At 57.6% G+C, this 22,654-nt stretch overlaps 1 protein-coding gene across 1 annotated transcript; it reads right to left on the reverse strand.

The window, feature by feature from the left end:
- Window positions 1-633: 633 nt before the first annotated feature.
- On the reverse strand, window positions 634-21,432 carry CPNE7 (copine 7). Its single transcript, XM_039913628.1, has 16 exons — window positions 21,295-21,432; window positions 20,256-20,405; window positions 13,167-13,349; window positions 12,737-12,811; window positions 12,487-12,561; window positions 11,929-12,012; window positions 10,654-10,743; window positions 10,120-10,218; window positions 9,801-9,887; window positions 9,142-9,201; window positions 6,988-7,121; window positions 6,584-6,638; window positions 5,961-6,012; window positions 4,775-4,908; window positions 3,830-4,066; window positions 634-2,569 (listed from the first exon to the last, which is right to left on the reverse strand). Exons 1-16 carry the CDS (start codon window positions 21,430-21,432, stop codon window positions 2,432-2,434), a joined length of 1,791 nt encoding a protein of 596 aa, XP_039769562.1. The 3' UTR covers window positions 634-2,431.
- Between the last annotated feature and the right edge of the window lie 1,222 nt (window positions 21,433-22,654).

The raw sequence follows: 22,654 nt of genomic DNA on the forward strand, positions 1-22,654 counted from the left end.
GTCTGTATACGCCCACGCCCTCCGCTTCCTTCTTGACCAGCTGCAATCTAGATTTCCTCTCTATTGAGGTTGCAATCACACAAGGTTCCAGAGAACTCCTTCTGGCAAAATCCACCTTAATCAATCAACCAATAGGATTTATTGAGCCCTTGCTGTGGGCAGACCATAATCTTTCTTGATGTCTCAGCTGCCTTCAACGCCGTTGGCCATCCGCTCCCGGACCATCTCTCTGGCCTAGTTTTTCCTGACCCGGAACATATTGGTACCCATCCTTACCTCCAAACTCTCCTTCTTGGTTCCTTTAACTGACTATTCTTCCGCTCCTTGACCTCTACCTGCCGGTGTCCCGTAGTGCTCGGTTCTGGGTCCTCAACTCTTCTCATGTGACACTCATTCTCTTGGGGTGATCGTCTGCCACTCACCTGGTTTCTCCCACCTACCAGGTCCATGCTCCTCCCATAAGGCCGCTTCTCCTCTGTCCAGTCCCTATCTGTTCTATGCCGCCAAGAAGAGAGTCAGGCTCCGGGATGGGGGAAGCCCCGGGATGGGGGGCACAAGGTGGTTTGTTCCCCGGCCGGCCACGAGCTGGGCGGCGCTTGTGGGCATTCTGGGTCCCAGTCACAAGCATAAAGGCACGGCAAGGAAGGTGAAGTTTTATTGTCACCCCTCCGACACACTGACCACAGGGACACGCGACCTAGGGGCGGCAAAAGCAGGCACCGAACTGAGACCAGGAGTGGGGCAGGGGAGAACAGAACCGAGATTATCCAGTTTAAAAGAGAAATTAAGCATCCGAGCCTGGGCAGGCCGATGAGACCCAGGCAGCCTGACCCCCAAAACCAAACGAGCCACACTTCCCACCCATACCTGGGCCACACCTGATTTCCTGCTCAGCTGTAGGGGAAGGCGGCTGGAGGTAGGCCGGGGGGCTATCCAGGTGCTTCGCTCCCCTCTCACCGTCTAGTCCCCTGCAGACAGCTAGGTCCCTGAGCCTCCCTGGCAAAGGTTAGGGAGCCAGTAGGGCCCCTGGGCCAGAGCCCACCTTCAGCCTCCCCTTTTCTCCGTCATCCCCACAGGCTCCAGAGAGAGGAGGATTCTTAGCGGCCAGGTCGGGGAGGGAGCGGGGAGGACAACAGATTGGTGAGCTAAAGCCGGATGAGCAATTAGAGGGGTCGAGGTCCGAGTCAGACCACCAAGCCCCCCACCTAGCATTGCCTGTTTTCTCCCATGGGGGCCCCAGGGCCAGGAGGTCTGGGCCATGCTTTTCTGTAAATTCGAGGGGACCGGTGAGCTGGGGGACAGGGAGGACGGGGCGGCTTCCCCTTCGCAGTTAGACCTGTTCTCTTCTCCTCTGTCTGGACAGTGGGGGAACTGGGCACGGGACCCTAACCTGGGGCTTGGGATTCTCCACCCAGCTTCATCGGTCCCCGACACAGACTCGGGGCCACAAGGAACCATCGCTCCCCAGCATAAACAACGCAGCAAGAAAGGGGTCTCGGCCAAAACCTTACATCTTGACCAAGCAGGCCGAGCCCAGGGCAGATGGGAGTGGGTCAACCTCCATGGCTTTGAGAGGAGAGCTGGGGGAAGCACCCACCATTTCCACCCCAGGCCAAGGCCCACTGAGGCTCACCACTGCCACCCTTTTCTCCTGTCCCCTTTACCCTCCTCCTCCTCCTCTCCTCACTGGGTGTCTGCTCAGCCCGACAGGGGTATGCCCGGGAAGAACCCACCCTCAAAGTTTTCCCACGGCCCCTGGCTCCTTCGGCTTTCTGGGCTCCCCCGTCTATCCCAGATGCTGTTCTTCCTTCTCCTGCTTTCTCCTCCTTTCCGGAGGTTCCTAAGCAGGGGAAGGGGAGGAGTGGGTCCCGGCCCCTCACTCACCTGGTGGGTCCGACTGAGTCTCCCCCTTCACAGTAGCCAGAGCCGGGTGGTCCCTCCCCGCTCTTTCCTCTGCCCTGAAGGCAGAGCTGCTGGACAAGGGTGACTCAGCTGGTCTGATGGAAGCAGGCAGGGCGGCCTGCGAGGCCAGGGGACCGGAGGAGGAGGATGGTGGGGATGGAAGGGTCCTTCCTTGGCCCCATTGCAGCCCCCCAGGTTCCCTGACCCCCCACTTCAGCCAGAGGCCCAGAGGTCAGAGCCCCAGTCCCACCTGTGGGCCCCCCCGATCTGGACCGTGTCCGAGCCGGTCACTCTGGAAACACAAAGCGCACGAAACAAGTGGAAGTGGGAGAGGGCGGGGAGGATGTTCTTGTCTGTGAGGTTCAGAGGAGCGAGCCCATCCGCCAGAGAACAGGAGCGAGCCCTGGATGGCTCACAGGAACTTCCCCTTTTCATCTTCCCCCTCCAGCCCCCAACTTCTCCCATCGTCCCCTCCATCTGCCAACAAAAAAAATACAAGGGGGCGACATGTTGTCCCAGCCAGGTGCCCTCACTGGGACGGGCCAATTGTGGGGTCCGGGGAGTCGGCCGTGGGGCAGCGAGGGGGCAGCTCCTTGTGGCTGTAATACTCCACCACCTGCTTGGGCACCTCGGCCAGGACACACTTAGCCAGGGCTGTGGGCGATGCCTGGAAAAAAAACAGCGACAATGAGTAATGGTGACTTAATAATAATAATGGTATTTGTTAAGCACTTACTATGTCTCAAGCACTGTTCTAAGCTCGAGGGTAGATACAAGTTAATCAGGTTGGAGTCAGTCCCTATCCCACAAGGGGCTCACAGTCTTAATACCCATTCTACAGATGAGGTAACTGAGACAGAGAGAAGTTGTGACTTGCCTAAGGTCACAAAGCAGGCAATTGGTGCAGCCAGGATTCGAATCCAGGTCCTTTTGACCTTCAGGCCCATGCTCTATCCATTAGACCATGCTGCTTCCTCCCAAGCCCATGGCTCCCCAAGCCTCCAGACCCCCCTATGAAATGGTTCATTCGACTTGAAAACATGGTCCAAACTGACAGCGGGCCCCCCCGCCGGCACCCCCAAATGCTGGATCCATTCATTGCCGATTGCCTAATGTCATCTCAGGGGAGAGAGCTCTGCTGGACCCAGTGGGGAGGACCGCCTCCCTAGCCTCCCCACTTTCTCTCAAGCAGCGTGGCTCAGTGGAAAGAGCCCAGGCTTGGGAGTCAGAAGTCATGGGTTCGAACCCCTGCTCTGCCACTTGCCAGCTGTGTGACTGTGGGCAAGTCACTTAACTTCTCTGTGCTTCAGTTACCACATCTGTAAGATGGGGGTTAACTGTGAGCCTCACGTGGGACAACCTGATTCCCTTGTATCTACCCCAGCGCTTAGAACAGTGCTCTGCACATAGTAAGCACGTAACAAATACCAACATTATTATTATTATTATGTCTACCAACTCTGTTGTATTGTACTCCCCCAAATGCTTAGTATAGTGCTCTGCACACAGCAAGTGCTCAATAAATACCACTGTTTCATTGATTCCCCAAGTGCTCAACTTTTTCTGATTCAGGCTGCACACGAGGACTTTATTGGAAGTCATTATGCGTATGCTCTCTTCAATTCTACAGATTAAAAGGGGCTGTTTTGGGATTTGCCTGTCTTGTCTCCCTACTAGGTTGTAGCTAGGGTGGGGTCCCCTCTCCATGATGAGAAAGGACCCGTAGTGGGGGCCACAGTGGTGCTGCTGAGACCATTATTCCCGTCACGCCCACCCTGAATGACTTGTGAGGGTTCCTCATTCCAGCACAACATATAAAAGGCTCAGGTGCCCAACCCCACTCACCGTCAAAGCCACCGGTCACACTCCTCACCCCCAACCTCTCCAAGGCCGCTCGATTCTCCCCTGCCCCGCCCCTGCCACTCACACTCTTGAAGTCACGGAAAGGGACGAACTGCACGATGTCTCGGAGAACCGGCTCCCCCTTGGGCGAGCGCAGGACGCCGTCGTCCCCGTCCAGGATCTGCATGTCCGTGAAGTCGGCGTTGCCCACGCCCACGATGATGATGGACATGGGCAGGTGGGAGGCCCTCACGATAGCCTCCCGCGTGTCCGCCATGTCGGTCACCACGCCGTCCGTCAGGATCAGGAGAATGTAATATTGCTGGAGGGGAGGAGCAGGCCCATGGCTCAGGGTGGACGGCTAGCTGGCCGGCTGACCGAGGCCCCGCCTCTGCAGAGTCTCTCTCCCACGGCCCCTCTCTCCGGGCCAGCGGGGGCGACGGCTCGGGAGGCCGGAGAAGAGTTAAACGCTCCCCAAATCCCATCTCCTCCGACAAACTTATCCCCATTAAATTCCCTGTGTGAACCCACGAGTCAACCCCAGCATGCAGCTACCCTCCTCAGGACTCTTGGATACCTGATTATTCAACTGTTCTTTCAATTATTTATTTTGACCAGCCCCGGGAATGTTTTATCTCTGTGTCCCCCCCATTAGAGGCACTCAAGAGACCACTGAGGTAACCGGAAGACCGCAGAGACAACCGAGAGACTGCAGAGGCAGCAGCTTCTGTCAGTGGGAGCCGGAGGAGGAAGACCTCACGTGTCCCCTCCCTGCCACCTGCCATTTGGCTCCCACGATCTTGGCTGATTCCCCAACTTTTCCTTCCCATCTCTACCTCCACATGCCCACCCACCTGCCACGAGGTCCCACGAGGCCCCACCCTGGGAGGGACACGTTGGTAGAAGCCGGCACAAGGCTCATGAAGGGAAGCAACCCGCCCTCCCAGCGGGGAGGAAGCCCGGCTGCCTCCTCCCCGCTCCCTCCTCTCTGCCTCCCCACAACACGCGCCCCCGACCCGTTGGGGCTCACGGAAGCCTCGTTGGTGTTCTCCTCGGCAGCGGCCACCTGGGCCACCTTGGTGATGATGGGCGCCACGTTGGTGGGACCGTAGAGCTGGATTCTAGGCAGGCAACTCTGGTAGGACTCTACCACTCCCTGGATCCCTGAGGAGGAAGGGTCTGTTCAGCCATCTCTCTCCTGGGGAACTGGGACAGACCGAGCCCCACCGCTATTACTAGCCTCCCCTCCCCTGGACAAGGTGGCCTGCGCACTGCAAGCCCGGGACCCTCCCGACCAAGACCCCCGGGGACTGAGAACAGCCGGCGGCTTTAGCCCCTGCAAGACCAGGGCTCGGACTAGCTCGGGGAGCTCCAGCAGGAAGCCGGGAAGGAGCTGGTCCCCGGTATCGAACAGAAACTCCTCATCATCGGCTTCAAAGCGCTCGATCACCTTGCCCTTCCTACCACGCTTTGCTGCTCTCCTACTACAACTTAGCCCATACTCTTCGATCCTCCAATGCCAACCTACTCACCGTACCTCATTCGTGTCTATCTCGCCGCCAACCTCTCGCCCACTTCCTGCCTCTCATCTGGAACACTCTTCCTCTTTCTGTCCAACAATTATTCTCCCCGCCTTCAAAGCCTTTTTGAGGCATATCTCCTCCAAGAGGCTTTGCCTGACTAAGCTCTCTTTTCCTCTTCTTCCACTTCTTCTATGTCACCCTGACTTGCTCCCTTTATTCATCCCCTCGAAGCCTCATGGCACTTATGTACATATCTGTAATTTTATTTACTTACATTAAGCCTGTCTCCGTCCTAGGCTGTAAGCTCACTAAGGGCAGGGAATTCATTCATTCGTATTTATTGAGTGCTTACTGTGTGCAGAACGCTTGGAAAGTGCAATTTGGCAACAGAAAGAGACAATCTCTACCCAACAGTGGGCTCACAGTCTGTGACTGTTATTTTGCATTCTCCCAAATGCTTCGTACAGTGCCGTGCACACAGATATGATTACTGACTGACTCTGGCACCAAACGCCTTCACTGTGGCTTCTCCCAGCCCTACCCGGGGGGCCCCTTGAGTACCCACTAGGTATCACTACTGAGCAGGCCCGTTCAGCCACCTCTCTCCCAGGGAACAAGGGTAGGCCGAGCTCTGAGCCAAGGAACTGCCCCCCTAGAGAGCAGAATCCCCAGGGCCCCACCTCTGCCTCCTACCTTCACACTCGTCATCTTCGGGATCAAAGTTAATGGCAAAGTCATGGGAGACCTGAAACAATAACCATAATTAATACTGTGATCTTGATTGAGCACTTACTATATGTTGGGATGGAGATAAGACAAAATCGGGTCCTGTTCCACATGGGGCTCACAGTCTAAGTAGAAGGAAGGACGGGTTTTGAATCCTTGTTTTACAGATAAAGAAATTCAGGCCCAGAAAAGTTAAGCAACTTGCCCAAGGTCACACAGTGGGCAAGTGATAGAGCCGGGTTTAGAACTCCTATCCTCTGACTCCCAGTTCCAGACTCTTGCCAGGATGCCACACTGCTTCTCAATCAAGAGGCTACTAGGCAGGGCAGCCTGGGGGTTGGGGGAGATGAGCCCAGCCTGGATCAGCTGCCCTGGGAGGGGTTGGAGATCTGTTCTGGGGTCCAGAGGACTCTGGGATTCTCTGGACCATCAATAAATACACACACACACACAAAGACTTCCCCCCTATCCCCTCCCAAGTTAGCCCGCACCAGGTCGGGGGTGGCGTCAGTGGGAGACAGGGGAAACAGGAGGGCCTGCCAGTTTTTCGCTCTCCTAATCGGAAGGGAGCTCAGTCCACCTGCCCTCACCTCATAGTTTGGGGGAATCCTGGCTCCAAATCCCAGAGCAGAAAATTTCTTGTCACTGGAAGAGAGGAAACGTCCAGATGGGAGCCGCCCACAGTGGTGTTCTGTCTGGGCTCTGGAGGCCGAGACCAGCCGCAGAGCAGCCTGAGAACACATCTCCGACCCGCCGGCGGCCCTGACCCAGTAGACCGCTAGATCTCTCCCCAACTGGAGGGCAGGAGCACAGCCTCCCGGACTTCAGGACTCCCCGTCCCTTGCCGCCCCGAGCCGGTGGCAGAGCCCTCTAGGCCAAGCTCAGTGTTGGGGGTGGAGGAACGGCGACTGGGGGGGCTGCCCTCAAGCCACCCCCAGCCCAGCTGGGTACCAGGGTGAGGGCACTCCGGCTCAGGACCCCCACAGAGGTTCACCTGTCATAGTCCTGGCAGATCTCCCCCACCGCGATGAGAGCCTTCAGGTACTCGTTGGGCTGGTAAGGGTTGATGTAATGGAGAGAGCAGCTGTTTCGAGGGTCTCCGTTTGAGGCTGTGAAGTCAATGGCCACCTGAGGGGCAGCAAGAAGCAATGGAATAGGGTCTTCAGGGGCAGAGAGACCGAAGGAGAGCCAGCGAGACAGAAATTTATGTCTCACCCTTCCAATCAATCGTATTTACTGAACGCTTACTCTGTGCAGAGCACTTTATTAAGCTGGCATCCGTCTTCCCCTCAGTCTCTGACCAAAGTCCAGCCGGGTCAGGAACATGAAACCCCTGCAGGTTTTGCCAGGACACTTCCTGTTTGGAATCCCTACCAACCTCTATTCCCTCTCCCTCCTCCTCATAGGAAGTCACCGCCCTCGGCTCACTGCTGATGCCGTACAGATGAGCCCTGCCAGCAGACCCTTCTGCCCACCTGCCTTGCAAGGAGTAAAGAAGCAGCCGACAGGCCAAGCTAATCACTGGCCCTCGGTCTGCTTTCCCCAGGAAATGCCTCTCTGTTCTGTGGGCCGGTTCCCTCTGCTCCCAGCTCCCAGCCAAGCAGAGCATCCAGCAGCCTATGCCATTTCTGTTTGTTTTTTCTTCTCCCTCCAAGTTCTTCCACTGGCTTAGCTCAGGAAAGGGGGACTTCTGGGAAAGTAATAATAATAATGATAATATTTGCTAAGCACTTACTGTGTGCTGGGCATTGTACTAAGCACTGGGGTGGGTGCAAGTAAATTGGGCTGGACACAGTCCCTGTCCCACATGGGACACGGTCTTAATCCCCATTTTAATAATGTTGGTATTTGTTAAGCGCTTACTATGTGCAGAGCACTGTTCTAAGCTCTGGGGTAGACACAGGGGAACCGGGTTGTCCCACGTGGGGCTCACAATCTTAATCCCCATTTTACAGATGAGGTAACTGAGGCACAGAGAAGTGAAGTGACTTGCCCACCGTCACACAGCTGACAAGTGACAGAGCTGGGATTCAAACTCATGACCTCTGACTCCAAAGCCCGTGCTCTTTCCACTGAGCCACGCTGCTTCTCTATTTTACAGATGAGGTAACTGAGGCACAGAGAAGCAAACTGATTGGCCAAAGGCCACACAGCAGACAAGTGGTGGAGCCGGGATTAGAGCTCATGACCTTCTGACTTCCAGACCCGTGCTCTCTCCACTACGCCACGCTGCTTCTGCCTCCTGGCTCACACGTGGTAGAAAATGAAGCTCCAAAGGCCGAGTCCTGGTTGTCTTTTATCCTTTCCAGGGTTGTGACTCTACAAGTGTCACCAGAAAAGGGGCACTACCCTAGGTTTGTGGTTTCGGGGTACAAGTGCAGGAGATTTTCTCTGAGCAGTCCTTACCCCCGAGGCTATGCCATCAGCAGGTCCAGCTGCTGACTTCCTCACTAGCTCTATCTTAATTATCGGCCAAGCATCCACTCTGGACAAAGAGAATTTTCGTGGAAATAAGGCAAACCCTGTCCCCGGACTGATCGGGGAGTCTGTAACCCCCACAATTTCTCCTCCTCAGACCCTGAAAGCCAACACAACTCAGTCGGTTACCGGGGGCTCGGTCAACTCACTGACACCTCAGAGTGTCAGATTCAGGTAGGACAATGGGGTCCCCGCCTCCTGGCTCCGGAAGCAGAAGAGAGGAAGGGGATGGTCCAGGATGGGTAACTTCCCAGCCTGAAGCGCATCAGGTGGGGTGGAGCAGGGGTGGGGAATAAAGGCTCATTCAACTCTTTCCAGGACACCAAGAGTATTTTGGTGGCCTGGAAGAGTCCATTCCTTTCTCCAGTGGACCCACTTTACTTTCCCTTGCCTCACCTCACTTGCCAAACTTTTAGGGAACAGCAGGAACAGTGTCAAAACCCTCTCTCCTGGGCTTGACCTTGCCTTCCCCTTGCCTAACCTGGTCTGGGGGTTCCCAGGTCCAGAAGGGGGGGGGTAGGGATGGTCTTCTCCCCTTCTCCACCCACTCTCACATTCATCAACCTACTTGCAGGCAATTCCCTTTCCGTCATTAAGCCCTGTTAAGGGGATGACCCTTTACCGGAGGCAAGAACAGGGCCCTGAAGAAGTGATAGGAAGTGTGACTTACGGTGAAATGAATCTGGCATCCTCCCATGATGTAATCCAGGAAGGAGTACACCCTGTGGACCTGCCAAACATCCAGCGTCAGGGAGTTTCTGGCCACTCTGCACCATACCCCTCCTCTTTTTCTCCTCCTTCTCCTCTTCCTACATAGCCACAGCACTAGTGGGGATTAGTCCGGAAAGGAGCCAGGACCCTGGCTGACCGCCCCCCCCCCACCTCGAGACGTGTCCTCGATGGGGACCTCTGGGGGTTAATTTACTCTCAGAAGATCAGTCCTGGGGAGGGTTGGGAGAAGCTGGAGGAGCCCTCTTGACGAATTCCACCCACTTGCCCCAGCATCAAGCCCACCTCACGCAAACCCCATCCACTGAGCATAGTCTTAGACAGGAGGAAGCCCAGGAGATCCCCCTGTCCTCACTAGTGAGCAGCAGAGCTGAATGCTCCCCCAGAGGTTGGGTCACCCAGGGAGCCCAAAGAGAGAAAAGAAGTGCTCTGGGATCCCCCCCGCCCCCGCAGCGGAAGGTGTCCTCAGGGACAGGGTCTGAGTGCCAGGAGGAAAGGAGCAGCTTCCATCTACCTTCTCCTGTCTCCCCCACTCCCCGCCGCCTCCTCCCCGAAATACCCCCCACCTCCCACCCCCAGTGCTTCCAGACCCCTCCTCACCTTCAGGTCTGACAAGATCACAGTCCCGGAGTTCTTGTAATTCCTCTTCTTTGTTCTGTATTTTGGGTTCACACAGTCCCACTGGGCCTGGAATGAGGGTGAGCCCAGGAGGCAGCTAGCTAGTTAGCCGAGGCACTTATTAAGCACTTATTGCTTGCCAAGCGGTGGGCAACAGCAGGCAGAGGGAGGGAATGGCCGTGTTCTCCTAAAGCCTTCTAAACATACATGCGCACACACGCACACACACACACTCATTCACACACTTCTTCCCTGCCCCCACCCCCTTCAGCCCCCATCCAAGGCCCGTGCTCCATCACACCTTGCTCTCTCCAATGGCTTGCTGCATTTCCTCGAACGTCGTGTAAAACTCGCCAATGAAATCGTGCTTCCCGCGGGAGTCGTAGTCCCAGACCAGGCACTGCCGGAAGACAGGATACAGCTCAGGCCCCTACCCCACTCCAACACCACCCTGCCCCAGCTCGGCCTCCCCAGTAGCTGTCCTCTACCCTCAACAACCCTCGCTGAACCGTGAACCGGAGGGAGCCTTCAGGGCCCAAACCACAACCCAGACTGGGGTCTTCCAATCTGGACTTTCCCCTACCCCATCTCTCTCCTTCCCCACCCATCTCAAACGCCCCCATCTCAGCGCTCGGCTCCCACCTCCTCCTGGGCCAAAGGCCAAATCTGGATCCCAAAGCAGAGGCCTAGGCACTGGCAGGAGAAACGTCTTTGCTTCTCAGAAGGTGGGCCACCTGGTACCTCCCCTGCCAGATGCCGGCCTGCCTCCCCGGAACTGCCGTGTCCCCCCGACCCAGCCCGGCTCTGGGCACCCCCAGCCCCCCTCTGCCACCACCTTGAGCATTCTCCTCTCTTCGCAGCTGCACAGGGAGTTCAGGGAAACCTTGAACGGGTCCCACACGGGGCTCAGGTTGTTCTTCACCACCTGCAGAGTCCAGAATGGAGGCCAAGGCCAGGGACAGCCTCGTGGCCCAGCCTCCAGAACCCGGGCTTCGTGGGCCAATCCCTGCCCACCCCGTTCAGTTCCCTGCCCCGGAATAGGGCACCTCCTCCAAGAGAGATGCTTGTGGGGAATGGGGTGCCTCCCCAAAAGCAGATCTAAAAGGAAAAGGGAGAAAAGAACCCAAACCCCTGGGAAATGAGCAGCAACGTCTCAGTCTTTCCGTCACCCCCTCCGTTCGGTGCTATTCTCACTCTGATGTCCCGGGGGAGCCATCTCGGTGGCTACAGGGAACACTCCATTGCACCCATTTCTCTGTGAGGGATGGGGACATGGCCCAGGGCAGGCTCCTGGTTTCCAGGGTGGCACAGGGTGGGTGGAACCTGGAAGTCTCCTACTACAAGTGCTCACAGATGCACTTCAGTTCATGATCTCCCCGGGCCCACCTTCAGGGGGTGTTGCCCTGGGTTTTGGAGAAAGTGGGAACCTCTGGAACTCTAGAGGGCCACTCCCCACAACAGAGGCTTTCCAGCTTTGCATCTGTCCTCCAAAGCCCACTGCTGGGTCCCTAAAGACAGTCCCAAGTGGTTTCCTGTGCCAGGTAGAGAGGCAAGGAGCAGAGTGAGTAAGCAGGGCCCCCCCGCTCCCCACAGAGAAAGCCTTGGGGGCATCCTCCCTCTCTCTCTCTTGTCCTTTTGCCCTCCTTCTATCCTCTCTCTCTCCTCCCATCCCTCTCTCCAACCCCAGCCAGCCCAGGGGGCCTGAAATGGGTGCTGGGTTTTCTCAGCCAATGGCCCCTCGGCCCAAGACAGGGCAACTGGATGGACTCAGTCCTCCTGGACAGGGCTTGGGGTGGGGAGATCCCCCATCCTAAACCACAGCCCCCCAACCCCGCCATGCTGGGTGGGTCCAGCTCAGAGCCACATAGGAAGACAACAGAGACTCTGGGGCAAGAACTGGAGGTGGGGAGACATAGCAGGGGAGAGGAAGGCTTCACATGAGCCCAGCTCATTGTGGGTAGGGAATGTATCTGCCAACTGTGTTGAATTGTACCCTCCCAAGTGCTTAGTACAGTGCTCTGTATATAGTAAGCGCCCAGTGAATACAAGTTGATGATGATGATGGTCGGAAACCCACCCAGGCTCAGTGCCCTTGGAGGAGCCGGCTCACCTCAGTTCTGTACACCAGCTGCTCGCTCTGATCATCGTTGATCCGGTAGATCTCCAGAAAGGGATCGGATTTACTGAAGAGATCCTGAGAGCACCGAGGAGGAACACGGTGGAATCTCAAGCGAGAGCAGCCCAGTCAAATACCTGTCCCCCTGGAGCAGCAAGGCTGTGGGGTGCCCTGATATCCTGCTTAGCCACTGTGCCTTGGCTTCCCCATCTGCGATATGGGGAGAGTAACTCTAGCCCCAGGGATGCTGTGAGGATCTCGGAGGTGTTTTGAAATCCCTGGGACAGAGCTGCAGCCTGGATCTGGCTCACGGCTGCCTTCGTGGTCATTTTGGGGGAGGAGGAGAATGTCGTTTAACATCTGAGATTCAGCCTGGATGTCCACTGTCGCTTCCAGGTCTTCTGCTCAGCTGGAGACCCCTCTGTGGTCCCCGTAGGAAGAGAGAAGGTGAATTCCCCAAAGCCTCACCTTGTGGATTTAAGGCCCAAGGAAGGTGGGGAGGCCTGGGAAACCCTTGAGTCTGGAACCCCCGCAGTGCCCTGCCCTGCTCACCTTATCATCCAGCTTCCTAGCCTGGAAGGAGAGCTCCACATAACCATTCTTCCCAGAGATTTCCTCCGCTGTCACCTGTCGGAGAGAGCGCCCCGCAAACCAGGCTCAGGGGCCCGTCCAGGGACCTCCCATCCCGGCCCCTCCAGGATGGCCAGGCCCAGCAGCAGAGGGGCCAGGCTGAGCCCAGGCCAGCTTTGACTGAGGGCGGATTTGGGGATGGGGACCAAGCGTTCGGGAGCTGGGCCCTCACCGTGATGGTGGACTTGCCAGCCGGCTTGCCAAATTTGAGGAACAGGGATTTGGTCATCTTCTTCTGCGCCACAATCTGTAAAGCGAGAGGGAGTTGGAGAGGAAAGTGCGGAGGGAGGGGGAGAAGGGGCAGATGGGGGAACAAGGTAGGTTGGTCCAAGGGGGCTTTCTACACCTCCTGCTTTGTCCCAGGGTCCCCCCAACACATACCACTCCTGGGTAGGAGAAGAGTCTCACTCCACCACTGCCCCCCAGAAAGTCTCCTGTTGCCACCAGAGCTTTTCATCTTCTTGTTGTCCCTGGCTTCTCCTGAGCTGCTCCCAGCTCCCGGCTCTACCCCTCTAGGTCCTTTGCCCCCTCCCCGGACAGCACCATTAGGCTGGATAGAGGCCAGAAGAGACCGGGGGGCTCCAGGGAATGAAGCGGGGTACCTGACCCAGGGTGCACTCCACACCCCCCAGGAAGTCATCGTCCTGAGAGCCGATGCTGCAGTGGCTGTGGATGTCATACACTTCGAACCGCAGCTTCTGCACCTCCTCAAAGTAATAATCCAGTGTGAAGACCTTGGAGAAGACCGGGTGGAGGTTGCTCTTGATGACCTCAGTCCTGTCCACCTGGAACAAAGAGAAGCAGAGTTGCCTAGTGGATAGAGCACGAGCCTGAGAGTCAGAGGTCATGGGTTCTAATCCCGGCTCTGCCACTTGTCTGCCGTGTGTGATCTTGGACGATCCACTTCACTTCTCCGTGCCTCAGTTCCCTCATCTTTAAAATGGGGATTGAGCATGAGACCCCCAAGTGGGAAAGGGACTGTGTCTAATCCAACTCGTTTGTATCCACCCCAGCACTTAGAACTATGTTTGGTACATAGTAAGCATGTAAAAAATAACATAATAAATAAGATAAACAAAGCAACGACCATCTTGTGAGGGTGGGGAGGGAGGGTCTCGGCTGGCACCATCCAGGGCCCTACAGGGTCCGGAGGTGGAGGTGGGAGGAAGGGGGAGGGGAGGAAAGGGAAAGGGAGAAAAGGAGGAGGGGAAAGGAGAAGAAAGGTGAGGAAGGGGAAAGGGAGGGGGAAAGGGAGGGAAGAAGGGGGGGGAAGGAAGGAAGGAACGGGGGAAAGGGAGGGAGGAAGGAAGGGAAGAAGGGACGGGAGGAAAGGGGAAAGGATGGGGGGAGGGGAGGAAAGAGGAGAGGAAGGGGAAGGGAGGAAAGGAGGTGAGGAGGGGGAAGGGGAGGGAGGGGAAGAGGGGAAAAGGGAGGGATCGAGGGAGGGAAGAAGGGAGGAGAAAGGAAGAAGAGGACGGGGAAAGGGAGGGAGGGGAGAGGAAAGGGAGAAAGGGAGGAGGGGAGAAGGGGGAAAGGGAGGGGAGGAGGGAAAGAAGTGTGGGCCTCACCCGAGCGATTAGTGCTCCCGCCCTTCTGCCTCCTCCTCCTCCTGCCTTTGCCCCCGGAGAGCCCGGAGCCCAGCCCTCCGCTTCACTCCTATCCCCCCCGGGCTGGCTGGAGCATTAGTAATAATAATGGTATCTGTTAAGCACTTACTATGTGCAGAGCACTGTTCTAAGCGCTGGGGTAGATACAGGGTAATCAGGCTGTCCCACGTGAGGCTCACAGTCTTAATCCCCATTTTACAGATGAGGTCACTGAGGCACCGAGAAGTTAAGAGACTTGCCCAAAGTCACACAACTGACAGGTGGTGGGGCCGGGATCAGAACCCATGACCTCTGACTCCTAAACCCGTGCTCTTTCCACTGAGCCACGCTGCTTCTCTAATAATGGCATTTGTCAAGCACTGTTCTAAGCGCTGGGGGGGGGGGGGGGGAGTGGGGGGATGCAAGGTCCTCAGGTTGTCCTACCTGGAGCTAACAGTCTTAATCCCCGTTTTCCAGATGAGGTTACTGCGGCCCAGAGAAGTGAAGCGATTTACTCAAAGTCACCCAGCTGACAAGCGGGAGAGCTGGGATTAGAATCCACGCCCTGCGCCTCCCAAACCCGGGCTCTTTCCACTAGGCCACGCTGGACAGCGAGAGGCGGGAGGGGTATTTGAGAGTTAGAAAAGGCATTCCCCGGTTCTCCAGCCCCTGTCCCCACCTCCCGGAGCACCTTCCCCGCAGCCCGGAGGCCGAGGAGGCCCCGGCCCCGTCGCTCTGGGCTTCCTTTTGCGCCGAAACGCCCCGCGGCCAAGCCGAAAACGGGTCACTGCGTTATTCTCTACTTGGCCAACGCTTAGGACAGTGCACCGCACCAAGTGGGCGTCCGACGCCCAACCCCAGGATCCGTTGCCACCGAGAAAGTGGTGGGGAGGGTCCTCTCCTTGGCCTTCCCCCTGGGCAAAAAACCTCCGGCCCTCCCTTCTCCACCTGGTATTAACTCCCTTCCCCTCAGCACCGTACTCGTCCGCTCAACTGTATATATTTTCATTACCCTATTTATTTTGTTAATGAGATGTACATCGCCTTGATTCTCTTTATTTGCTATTGTTTTAAGGAGATGTTCATCCCCTCGATTCTATTTATTGCTCTTGTTCTTGTCTGTCCGTCTCCCCCGGTTAGACCGTAAGCCCGGCAAGGGGCAGGGACTGGCTCTATCTGTTACCGATTTGTCCCTTCCAAGCACTTAGTACAGTGCTCTGCACATAGTAAGCGCTCAATAAATACTACTGAATGAATGAACTCCTCGACTTGGAAAATGAAATGACGGATATTTAAGAATTCAGCCAGGGCGATGCATTGCACTCTCCCGAGCTGCGGCCAGTAAGCGCGCAATAAATATGACTGATTGACTGATTGTGGGCAGGTGTGAAGAGGGAGGGGCGCTGTGAATAATGATAATTATTTTAGTACTCGGTAAGCGCTAACTATGTGCCAAGCACTGTTCTAAGCGCTGGGGGATGGGGGGGGGGGATAGAGAGCAGCAGCGTGGCGGTGGAAAGAGACCGGACTTGGGAGTCAGAGGTCATGGGTTCGAATCCCGACTCTGCCACTTGCCAGCTGTGTGACTTTGGGCAAATCATTTAACTTCTCTGGGCCTCAGTTCCCTCATCTGTAAAATGGGCATTAAAAACTGCGAGCCCCACGTGGGATGATCTCATCGCCTTGCATCCCCCCCGCCAGCGATTAGAACAGTGCTTTGCACATAGCGCTTACCAAATACCACCATTATTATTAGGTAAGGTCATCAGGTTGTCTCACGTGGGTCACCCGGTCTTCATCTCCATTTTACAGATGAGGGAATTGAGGCCCAGAGGAAGTGAAACGACTTGCCCAAGGTCACACGGCAGACGAGTGGAGGAGGCGGGATTAGAACCCACGTCCTCTGACTCCCAGGCCCCTGCTCTGGCTCGGGTGAGGCCCACACTTCTTTCCCTCCTCCCCTCCCTTTCCCCCTCCTCCCTTTCTCGCTTTCCTCTCCCCTCCCTCCCTTTCCCCGTCCTCTTCTTCCTTTCTCCTCCCTTCTTCCCTCCCTTTCCCCCTCCTCACCTCCTTTCCTCCCTTCCCCTCCCTCTCCTCTTTCCTCCCCTCCCCCCATCCTTTCCCCTTTCCCCTCATCCCTTCTTCTGTGCCTCAGTTCCCTCATCTGTAAAATGGGGATTAAGACTGTGAGCCCCACGTGGGACAACCTGATTCCCCTGTGTCTACCCCAGCGCTTAGAACAGTGCTATGCACATAGTAAGCGCTTCACAAATACCAACATTATTAGCGAAGCAGCGTGGCTCAGTGGAAAAAGCACGGGCTTTGGAGTCAGAGGTCATGAGTTTGAATCCCAGCTCTGCCACTTGTCAGCTGTGTGACTGTGGGCAAGTCACTTAGCTTCTCTGTGCCTCAGTTCCCTCATCTGTAAAATGGGGATCAAGACTGTGAGCCCCACGTGGGACAACCTGATTCCCCTATGTCTACCCCAGCGCTTAGAACAGTGTTCGGCACATAGTAAGTGCTTAACAAATATCAACATTATTATTATTAACTCCCGGCTGAGGCCCTCCCCGTGAAGGAGGCTGGAGTCAGAAAGCTCTTCAGCCCCAGACCGTTCATTCCCCTTAATGGACGAGTGCGTGAGAGCCCCGCGTGTCCCGGAGAGACACCGTCCTGGGGGGGGGGGGGGGTCCATGCGGCCAGGAAAGTGCGGGGGAGAAGAGGGGGCGCAGGGCCCACCTCCAGTCCAAGCCACCCCCCCACCTCGCCCTCGGCTCTTTTTATGCTGTTCTTCCGCGGCCCTGGTGGATGTGAGTATACTGAATTGCAGAATTCACTATTTATTCTGATTATTCATTCAATTCATTCGATAGTATTTATTGAGCGCTTACTATGTGCAGAGCACTGTACTAAGCGCTTGGAATGTACAAATCGGTAACAGATAGAGACAGTCCCTGCCCTTTGACGGGCTTACGGTCTAATCGGGGGGCTTACAGTCTAATCGGGGGTTTACTCGATTTGTGGCCTAGGAAGCGTTCAATAATAATAATAATGGTATGTGAAGCGGCGTGGCTTAGTGGAAAGAACCCGGGGTTGGGAGTCAGAGGTCATGGGTTCTGATCCCGCCTCCGCCACTTGTCAGCTGTGTAACCTTGGGCAAGTTAAGTCACTTCTCTGGGCCTCGGCTCCCTCATCTGTAAAATGGGGATAAAGACTGTGAGCCCCACGTGGGACAATCTGATGACCTTGTATCTCCCCCAGTGCTTAGAACAATGCTTGCCACATAGTAAGCGCTTAACAAATACCAAGTGCTTACTATGTGCCAAGCCCTGTTCTAAATGCTAGGGGAGATAAGATAATCAGGTTATCCCATGTGGGGCTCACGGTCAATTCCCATTTTACAGATGAGGTCACTGAGGCTCAGAGAAGTGAAGTGGTTTGCCTAAAGTCACACAGCTCAGTGGCAGAGGCGGGATTAGAGCCCACGACCTCTGACTCCCAAGACGGGGCTCTTTCCAACGAGCCGCGCTGCTTCTCAACGATGCACCGTGCCCAGGGGTCCCTTAATAGAACAGTGATTGGCACATAGTAAGCGCTTAATAAATACATACTATTATTATTATTATTATACTCCATTTACGGCTACTATTACCACCATTACTGCTATTAATCCTCCCAGAGGAGGAGACCCAGACACGCCCAGGCCAAGCTGAAACCCGTGTCGGGGCTAGGAGAGCTCGGGCCGGGCCGGCAGAAGGAGCTGGGGTAGGCCTTCCTCCGCCTCCCGCCCCCCGCCTACTTGATAACCTTTTATAATAATAATGTCGGTATTTATTAAGCGCCTTACTATGTGTCGAGCACTGTTCTAAGCGCTGGGGTAGATACAGGGGAAGCAGGGTGTCCCACGTGAGGCTCACAGTCTTAATCCCCCTTTTACAGATGAGGTCACTGAGGCACCGAGAAGTGAAGTGACTTGCCCCAAGTCACCCAGCTGACAGGTGGCCGAGCGTGGATTAGAACCCAGGACCCCCGCCTCCTAAACCCGGGCTCTTTCCACTGAGCCCCGCTGCTTCTCTATCTGCCCCAGCGCTTAGAACAGTTTGTGCCACCTGGCAGGAATGTAAATACCATATTGAAAATAATGATTCCCCGGGCTCTCTGTCTGTGCCTGTTCTCCCGCAAGAGACCACCTCTTCTTAACGCCATTGGGTCCCCCGGGCCTTCCCTCCCTTTCCCCTTTCACCTTGCATCCCCCCACTCCCCCCCCAGCGCTTAGAACAGTGCTTGACAAATGCCATTATTAGAGAAGCAGCGTGGCTCAGTGGAAAGAGCACGGGTTTAGGAGTCAGAGGTCATGGGTTCTGATCCCGGCCCCACCACCTGTCAGTTGTGTGACTTTGGGCAAGTCTCTTAACTTCTCGGTGCCTCAGTGACCTCATCTGTAAAATGGGGATTAAGACTGTGAGCCTCACGTGGGACAGCCTGATTACCCTGTATCTACCCCAGTAAGAGAGGGGAAACTGAGGCGCAGAGGGAGCGGAGCGGGCCAGGAGGGGCTCAAACGGTGCCCAGGCTCCCAACCCATCGCAGGACTCTGCCCGTCGCCCGGTTTCTTGTCCTGGGGACCCCTGGATCCCCGGGCACGAAGTGGGGGGCAGCCCCTTTCCTCACCCCCCGGGATGGTGGGCGCCCAATGCCCCGCGGCTGGCCCCGCTCGGGGGGCGAAGAGGCAAGGGGTCGGCAGCAGGGAAGCCCTCGGAGGCAGGGGGATTGCCAAAGGGAATCACCGGAAGGACGCACGTGCCTCCCGCCCCTCGCCCCCTTCGCTTTCCCTCCCTGCGGGGGCAAATCATGGAGATTTCATAAAGCCTTCGTCCCCGGGCCTCTCTGCCAGCCTTGCCCGCTCCGCGACGCGGCCTTCCCCCAACCGCTCCCGGCTCGCCGGGACAGGGAGGGAGCCAGGGAGGGAGGGAGCCAGGGAAGGATGGATTAAGGGAGGGAGGGAAAGAGGGAAAGATGGATTAAGGGAAGGAGGGGAGGAAGGAAGGAGGGAAGGAAGGAGGGTTGGATGGATGGATGGAGGGAGGGAAGGAAGGATGGATGGAGGGAAGGATGGAGAGAAGCAAGGATGGATGGATGGAGGGAAGGAAGGAAGGAAGGATGGATGGAGGGAAGGATGGAGAGAAGCAAGGATGGATGGATGGAGGGAAGGAAGGAAGGAGGAAAGGAAGGAGGGAGGGAAGGAAGGATGGAGAGAAGCAAGGATGGATGGATGGATGGATAGAGGGAAGGAAGGAAGGATGGAGGGAGGGAGGGAGAGAGGGAGGGAGGGATGGAAGGTTGGAGGGAGGGAAGGAAGGATGGAGGGAAGGATGGAGGGAGGGAGGGAAGGATGGATGGAGGGAAGGAAGGATGGATGGAAGAAGGGAGGGAAGGATGATGGAGGAAGGGAGGGAGGGAAGGATGGAGGGAGAGAGGAAGGGAAGGATGGATGGATGGATGGATGGATGGATGGATGGATGGATGGATGGATGGATGGATGGATGAAGGGAGAGAAGGAAGAAGAAGCAACGTGGCTTAGTGGAAAGAGCCCGGGCTTGGAAGTCAGAAGGTCATGGCTTCTAATCCCGTCTCCGCCACTTGTCAGCTGTGTGACTTTGAGCAATTCACTTCGCTTCTCTGTCCCTCAGTTTCCTCATCTGACAACCTGATGACCTCGTATCTACCCCGGCACTTAGAACGGTGCTTGGCACTTAGTCATTATTATTCCCGCTGGCGGGGCGGGGCGGGGCTCGGGCGGAGCCCCAACGGTTCCCGGGATCCGTAGACGGGGGGGGGGGGGGGGCGAGGCGCGACCCTCCCCTCCGCCCCGCCAGGCGCCGGGTTCGAGTCCTGCTTCCGCCCGGACGCGGGGGCGCGAGGGTCTGGGGGACCGGGGTCGGCTCCTGCCGAGGGACAGCGGGGCCCGGGTCCGGACTGTCCACCCCGGCCCTTGTCCACCTCGGCCTTCGGCCTCCGTCCACCCCGGCCCTTGTCCACCTCGGATTCTGTCCAGCCGGCCTCTGTCCACCCCGGCCCCTGTCCGCCCCCGGGCCGCGGTCGTACCTCCACCCAGTGCCGCTGGGACTGGAGGAGCAGCAGGACGCTGGGGTCCGACTTGTTGAGCGGATCGCGGTCCAGCAGGTGCCGGCAGCTCAGCCGCAGCTCCACCTTGGAGACCACCGGGGGCCCCGCCGACCCCGACCCCGACCCCCCCTCCGGCCCCGGCCCCGGCCCCACCCCCGGCCCCACCGCCGACCCCCGCTCCGGCCCCCAGCTCATGCTGGGCCCGCGGCCCCGGGAGCGGCGGGAGAGGAGGCGGGCTCCCTCCGGAACACCCCGCAGACCCCGCACGGTCTGCAGGAGGCCGATCCGGGGGATGCTCGGGGCCGGGAGATGCTCGGGGCAGGGAGATGCTCGGAGCAGGGAGATGATCGGGGCAGGGGGATGCTCGGGGCAGGGAGATGCTCGGGGCAGGGGGATGCTCGGGGCAGGGGGATGCTCGGGGCAGGGAGATGCTCAGAGCAGGGGGATGCTCGGGGCCGGGAGATGCTCAGAGCAGGGGGATGCTCCGGGCACGGGGATGCTCCGGGCAGGGAGATGCTCGGGACAGGGAGATGCTCGGGGCCGGGAGATGCTGGGGCCCGGGAGATGCTCAGAGCAGGGAGATGATCGGGGCAGGGAGATGCTCGGGGCAGGGAGATGCTGGGTGCAGGGAGATGCTCGGAGCAGGGAGATGCTCGGGGCAGGAGGATGCTCAGTGCAGGGAGATGCTCGGGGCAGAGGGATGCTCCGGGCAGGGGGATGCTCTGGGCAGGGAGATGTTCGGGGCAGGGGGATGCTCGGGGCAGGGAAATGCTCGGGGCAGGGGAAATCCTCAGTGCAGGGAGGTGCTCGGGGCAGGGAGATGCTCGGGGCCGGGAGATGCTCAGAGCAGGGAGATGCTCAGAGAAGGGGGATGCTCGGGGCAGGGAGACGCTGGGTGCAGGGAGATGCTCGGGACAAGGGGATGCTCAGGGTAGGGGGATGCTCGGGGCAGGGGGATGCTCCGGGAAGGGAGATGCTCAGGGGAGGGGGATGCCGGAGGTAGCAAGAGGAGCCCGACCCCCCGAGAAAGAGAGCGGGAGCGGGAGCGGGAGCGGGTGTGTCCGGTGAGCCGGGCGGCCCGCGGCTGTCGGGGCCGTCCCGGGTCGGGGGTGTCGGGGGCGGCAGGCGCGGGCGGCGGGGCGGCCCCGGGCCCCATTCACAGCCAGCGGCGCGGCCGGAGCCGGTGAGCGGGCCGCCCCATTGGCTGGCCCGCACAGGGGGCGGGGCCAGAGCCCTCTGACGTCACGGGGGGCGGGGCCGGGAGGAGGAGAAGGCGGGGCGGGCGCGCGCCCCCCCCCGGCGGGGACTTCGGGAACTGCAGCCCTCGCCTCCACCCGCCGCCGCCCCCCGCCGTCCTTATTGGTATTTAATAATAATAATAATAATAATGTTGGTATTTGTTAAGCGCTTACTAAGCGCTGGGGTAGACCCAGGGGAATCAGGTTGTCCCACGTGGGGCTCCCAGTCTTCATCCCCATTTGACAGATGGGGGAACTGAGGCACAGAGAAGTGAAGTGACTTGCCCACCGTCACACAGCTGACAAGTGGCAGAGCTGGGATTCGAACTCATGACCTCTGACTCCAAAGCCCATGCTCTTTCCACTGAGCCACGCTGCTTTGGTATTCCTAACGACCAGAACGATGATCATAATGACGAGGTTGGTATTTGTTAAGCGCTTACTAGGTGCACAGCACCGTTCTAAGCGCTGGGGGAGATACGGGGTCATCGGGTTGTCCCACGGGAGGCTCACAGTCTTCATCCCCATTTGGCAGATGAGGGAAGTGAGGCCCAGAGAAGTGAAGGGACTTGCCCACGGTCACACAGCTGACAAGGGGCAGAGCCGGGATAGTGGTGAAGAGCTATGTGCCAAGCACTCTTCTAAGCGCCGGGGGAGTCCAGGGTCATCAGGTTGTGTCGCTTGGGGCTCCCGGGCTTTAATCCCCATTTGGCAGATGAGGTCACCGAGGCCCAGAGAGGTGACTGGCCCAAAGTCACCCAGCTGATAAGTGGCGGAGGCTGGATGAGAACCCACGACCTCCGACTCCCCGGCCCGGGCTCTTCCACTGAGCCATCCAACAGGTCCCAGAACGACTGCAGGTGGAAGTGGGGTGTTGTGGGAGAGATAGGGAGGCAAGCGTGGCTCAGTGGAAAGAGCTGGGGAGTCGGAAGTCATGGGTTCGAATCCCGGCTCAGCCGCTTGTCAGCTGGGTGACTTGGGGCAAATCACTTCACTTCTCTGGGCCTCAGTGACCTCATCTGTAAAATGGGGATTTAGACTGCGAGCCCCACTTGGGACAACCTTGTATCCTCCCCAGCGCTTAAAACCGTACTTTGTACAGAGTAAGCGCTTAACAGATGCCATTATTATTATTATTAT

The sequence above is a fragment of the Ornithorhynchus anatinus genome, chromosome 11 (assembly GCF_004115215.2).
Source record: "Ornithorhynchus anatinus isolate Pmale09 chromosome 11, mOrnAna1.pri.v4, whole genome shotgun sequence".
In the NCBI taxonomy this organism is placed as follows: domain Eukaryota; kingdom Metazoa; phylum Chordata; class Mammalia; order Monotremata; family Ornithorhynchidae; genus Ornithorhynchus; species Ornithorhynchus anatinus.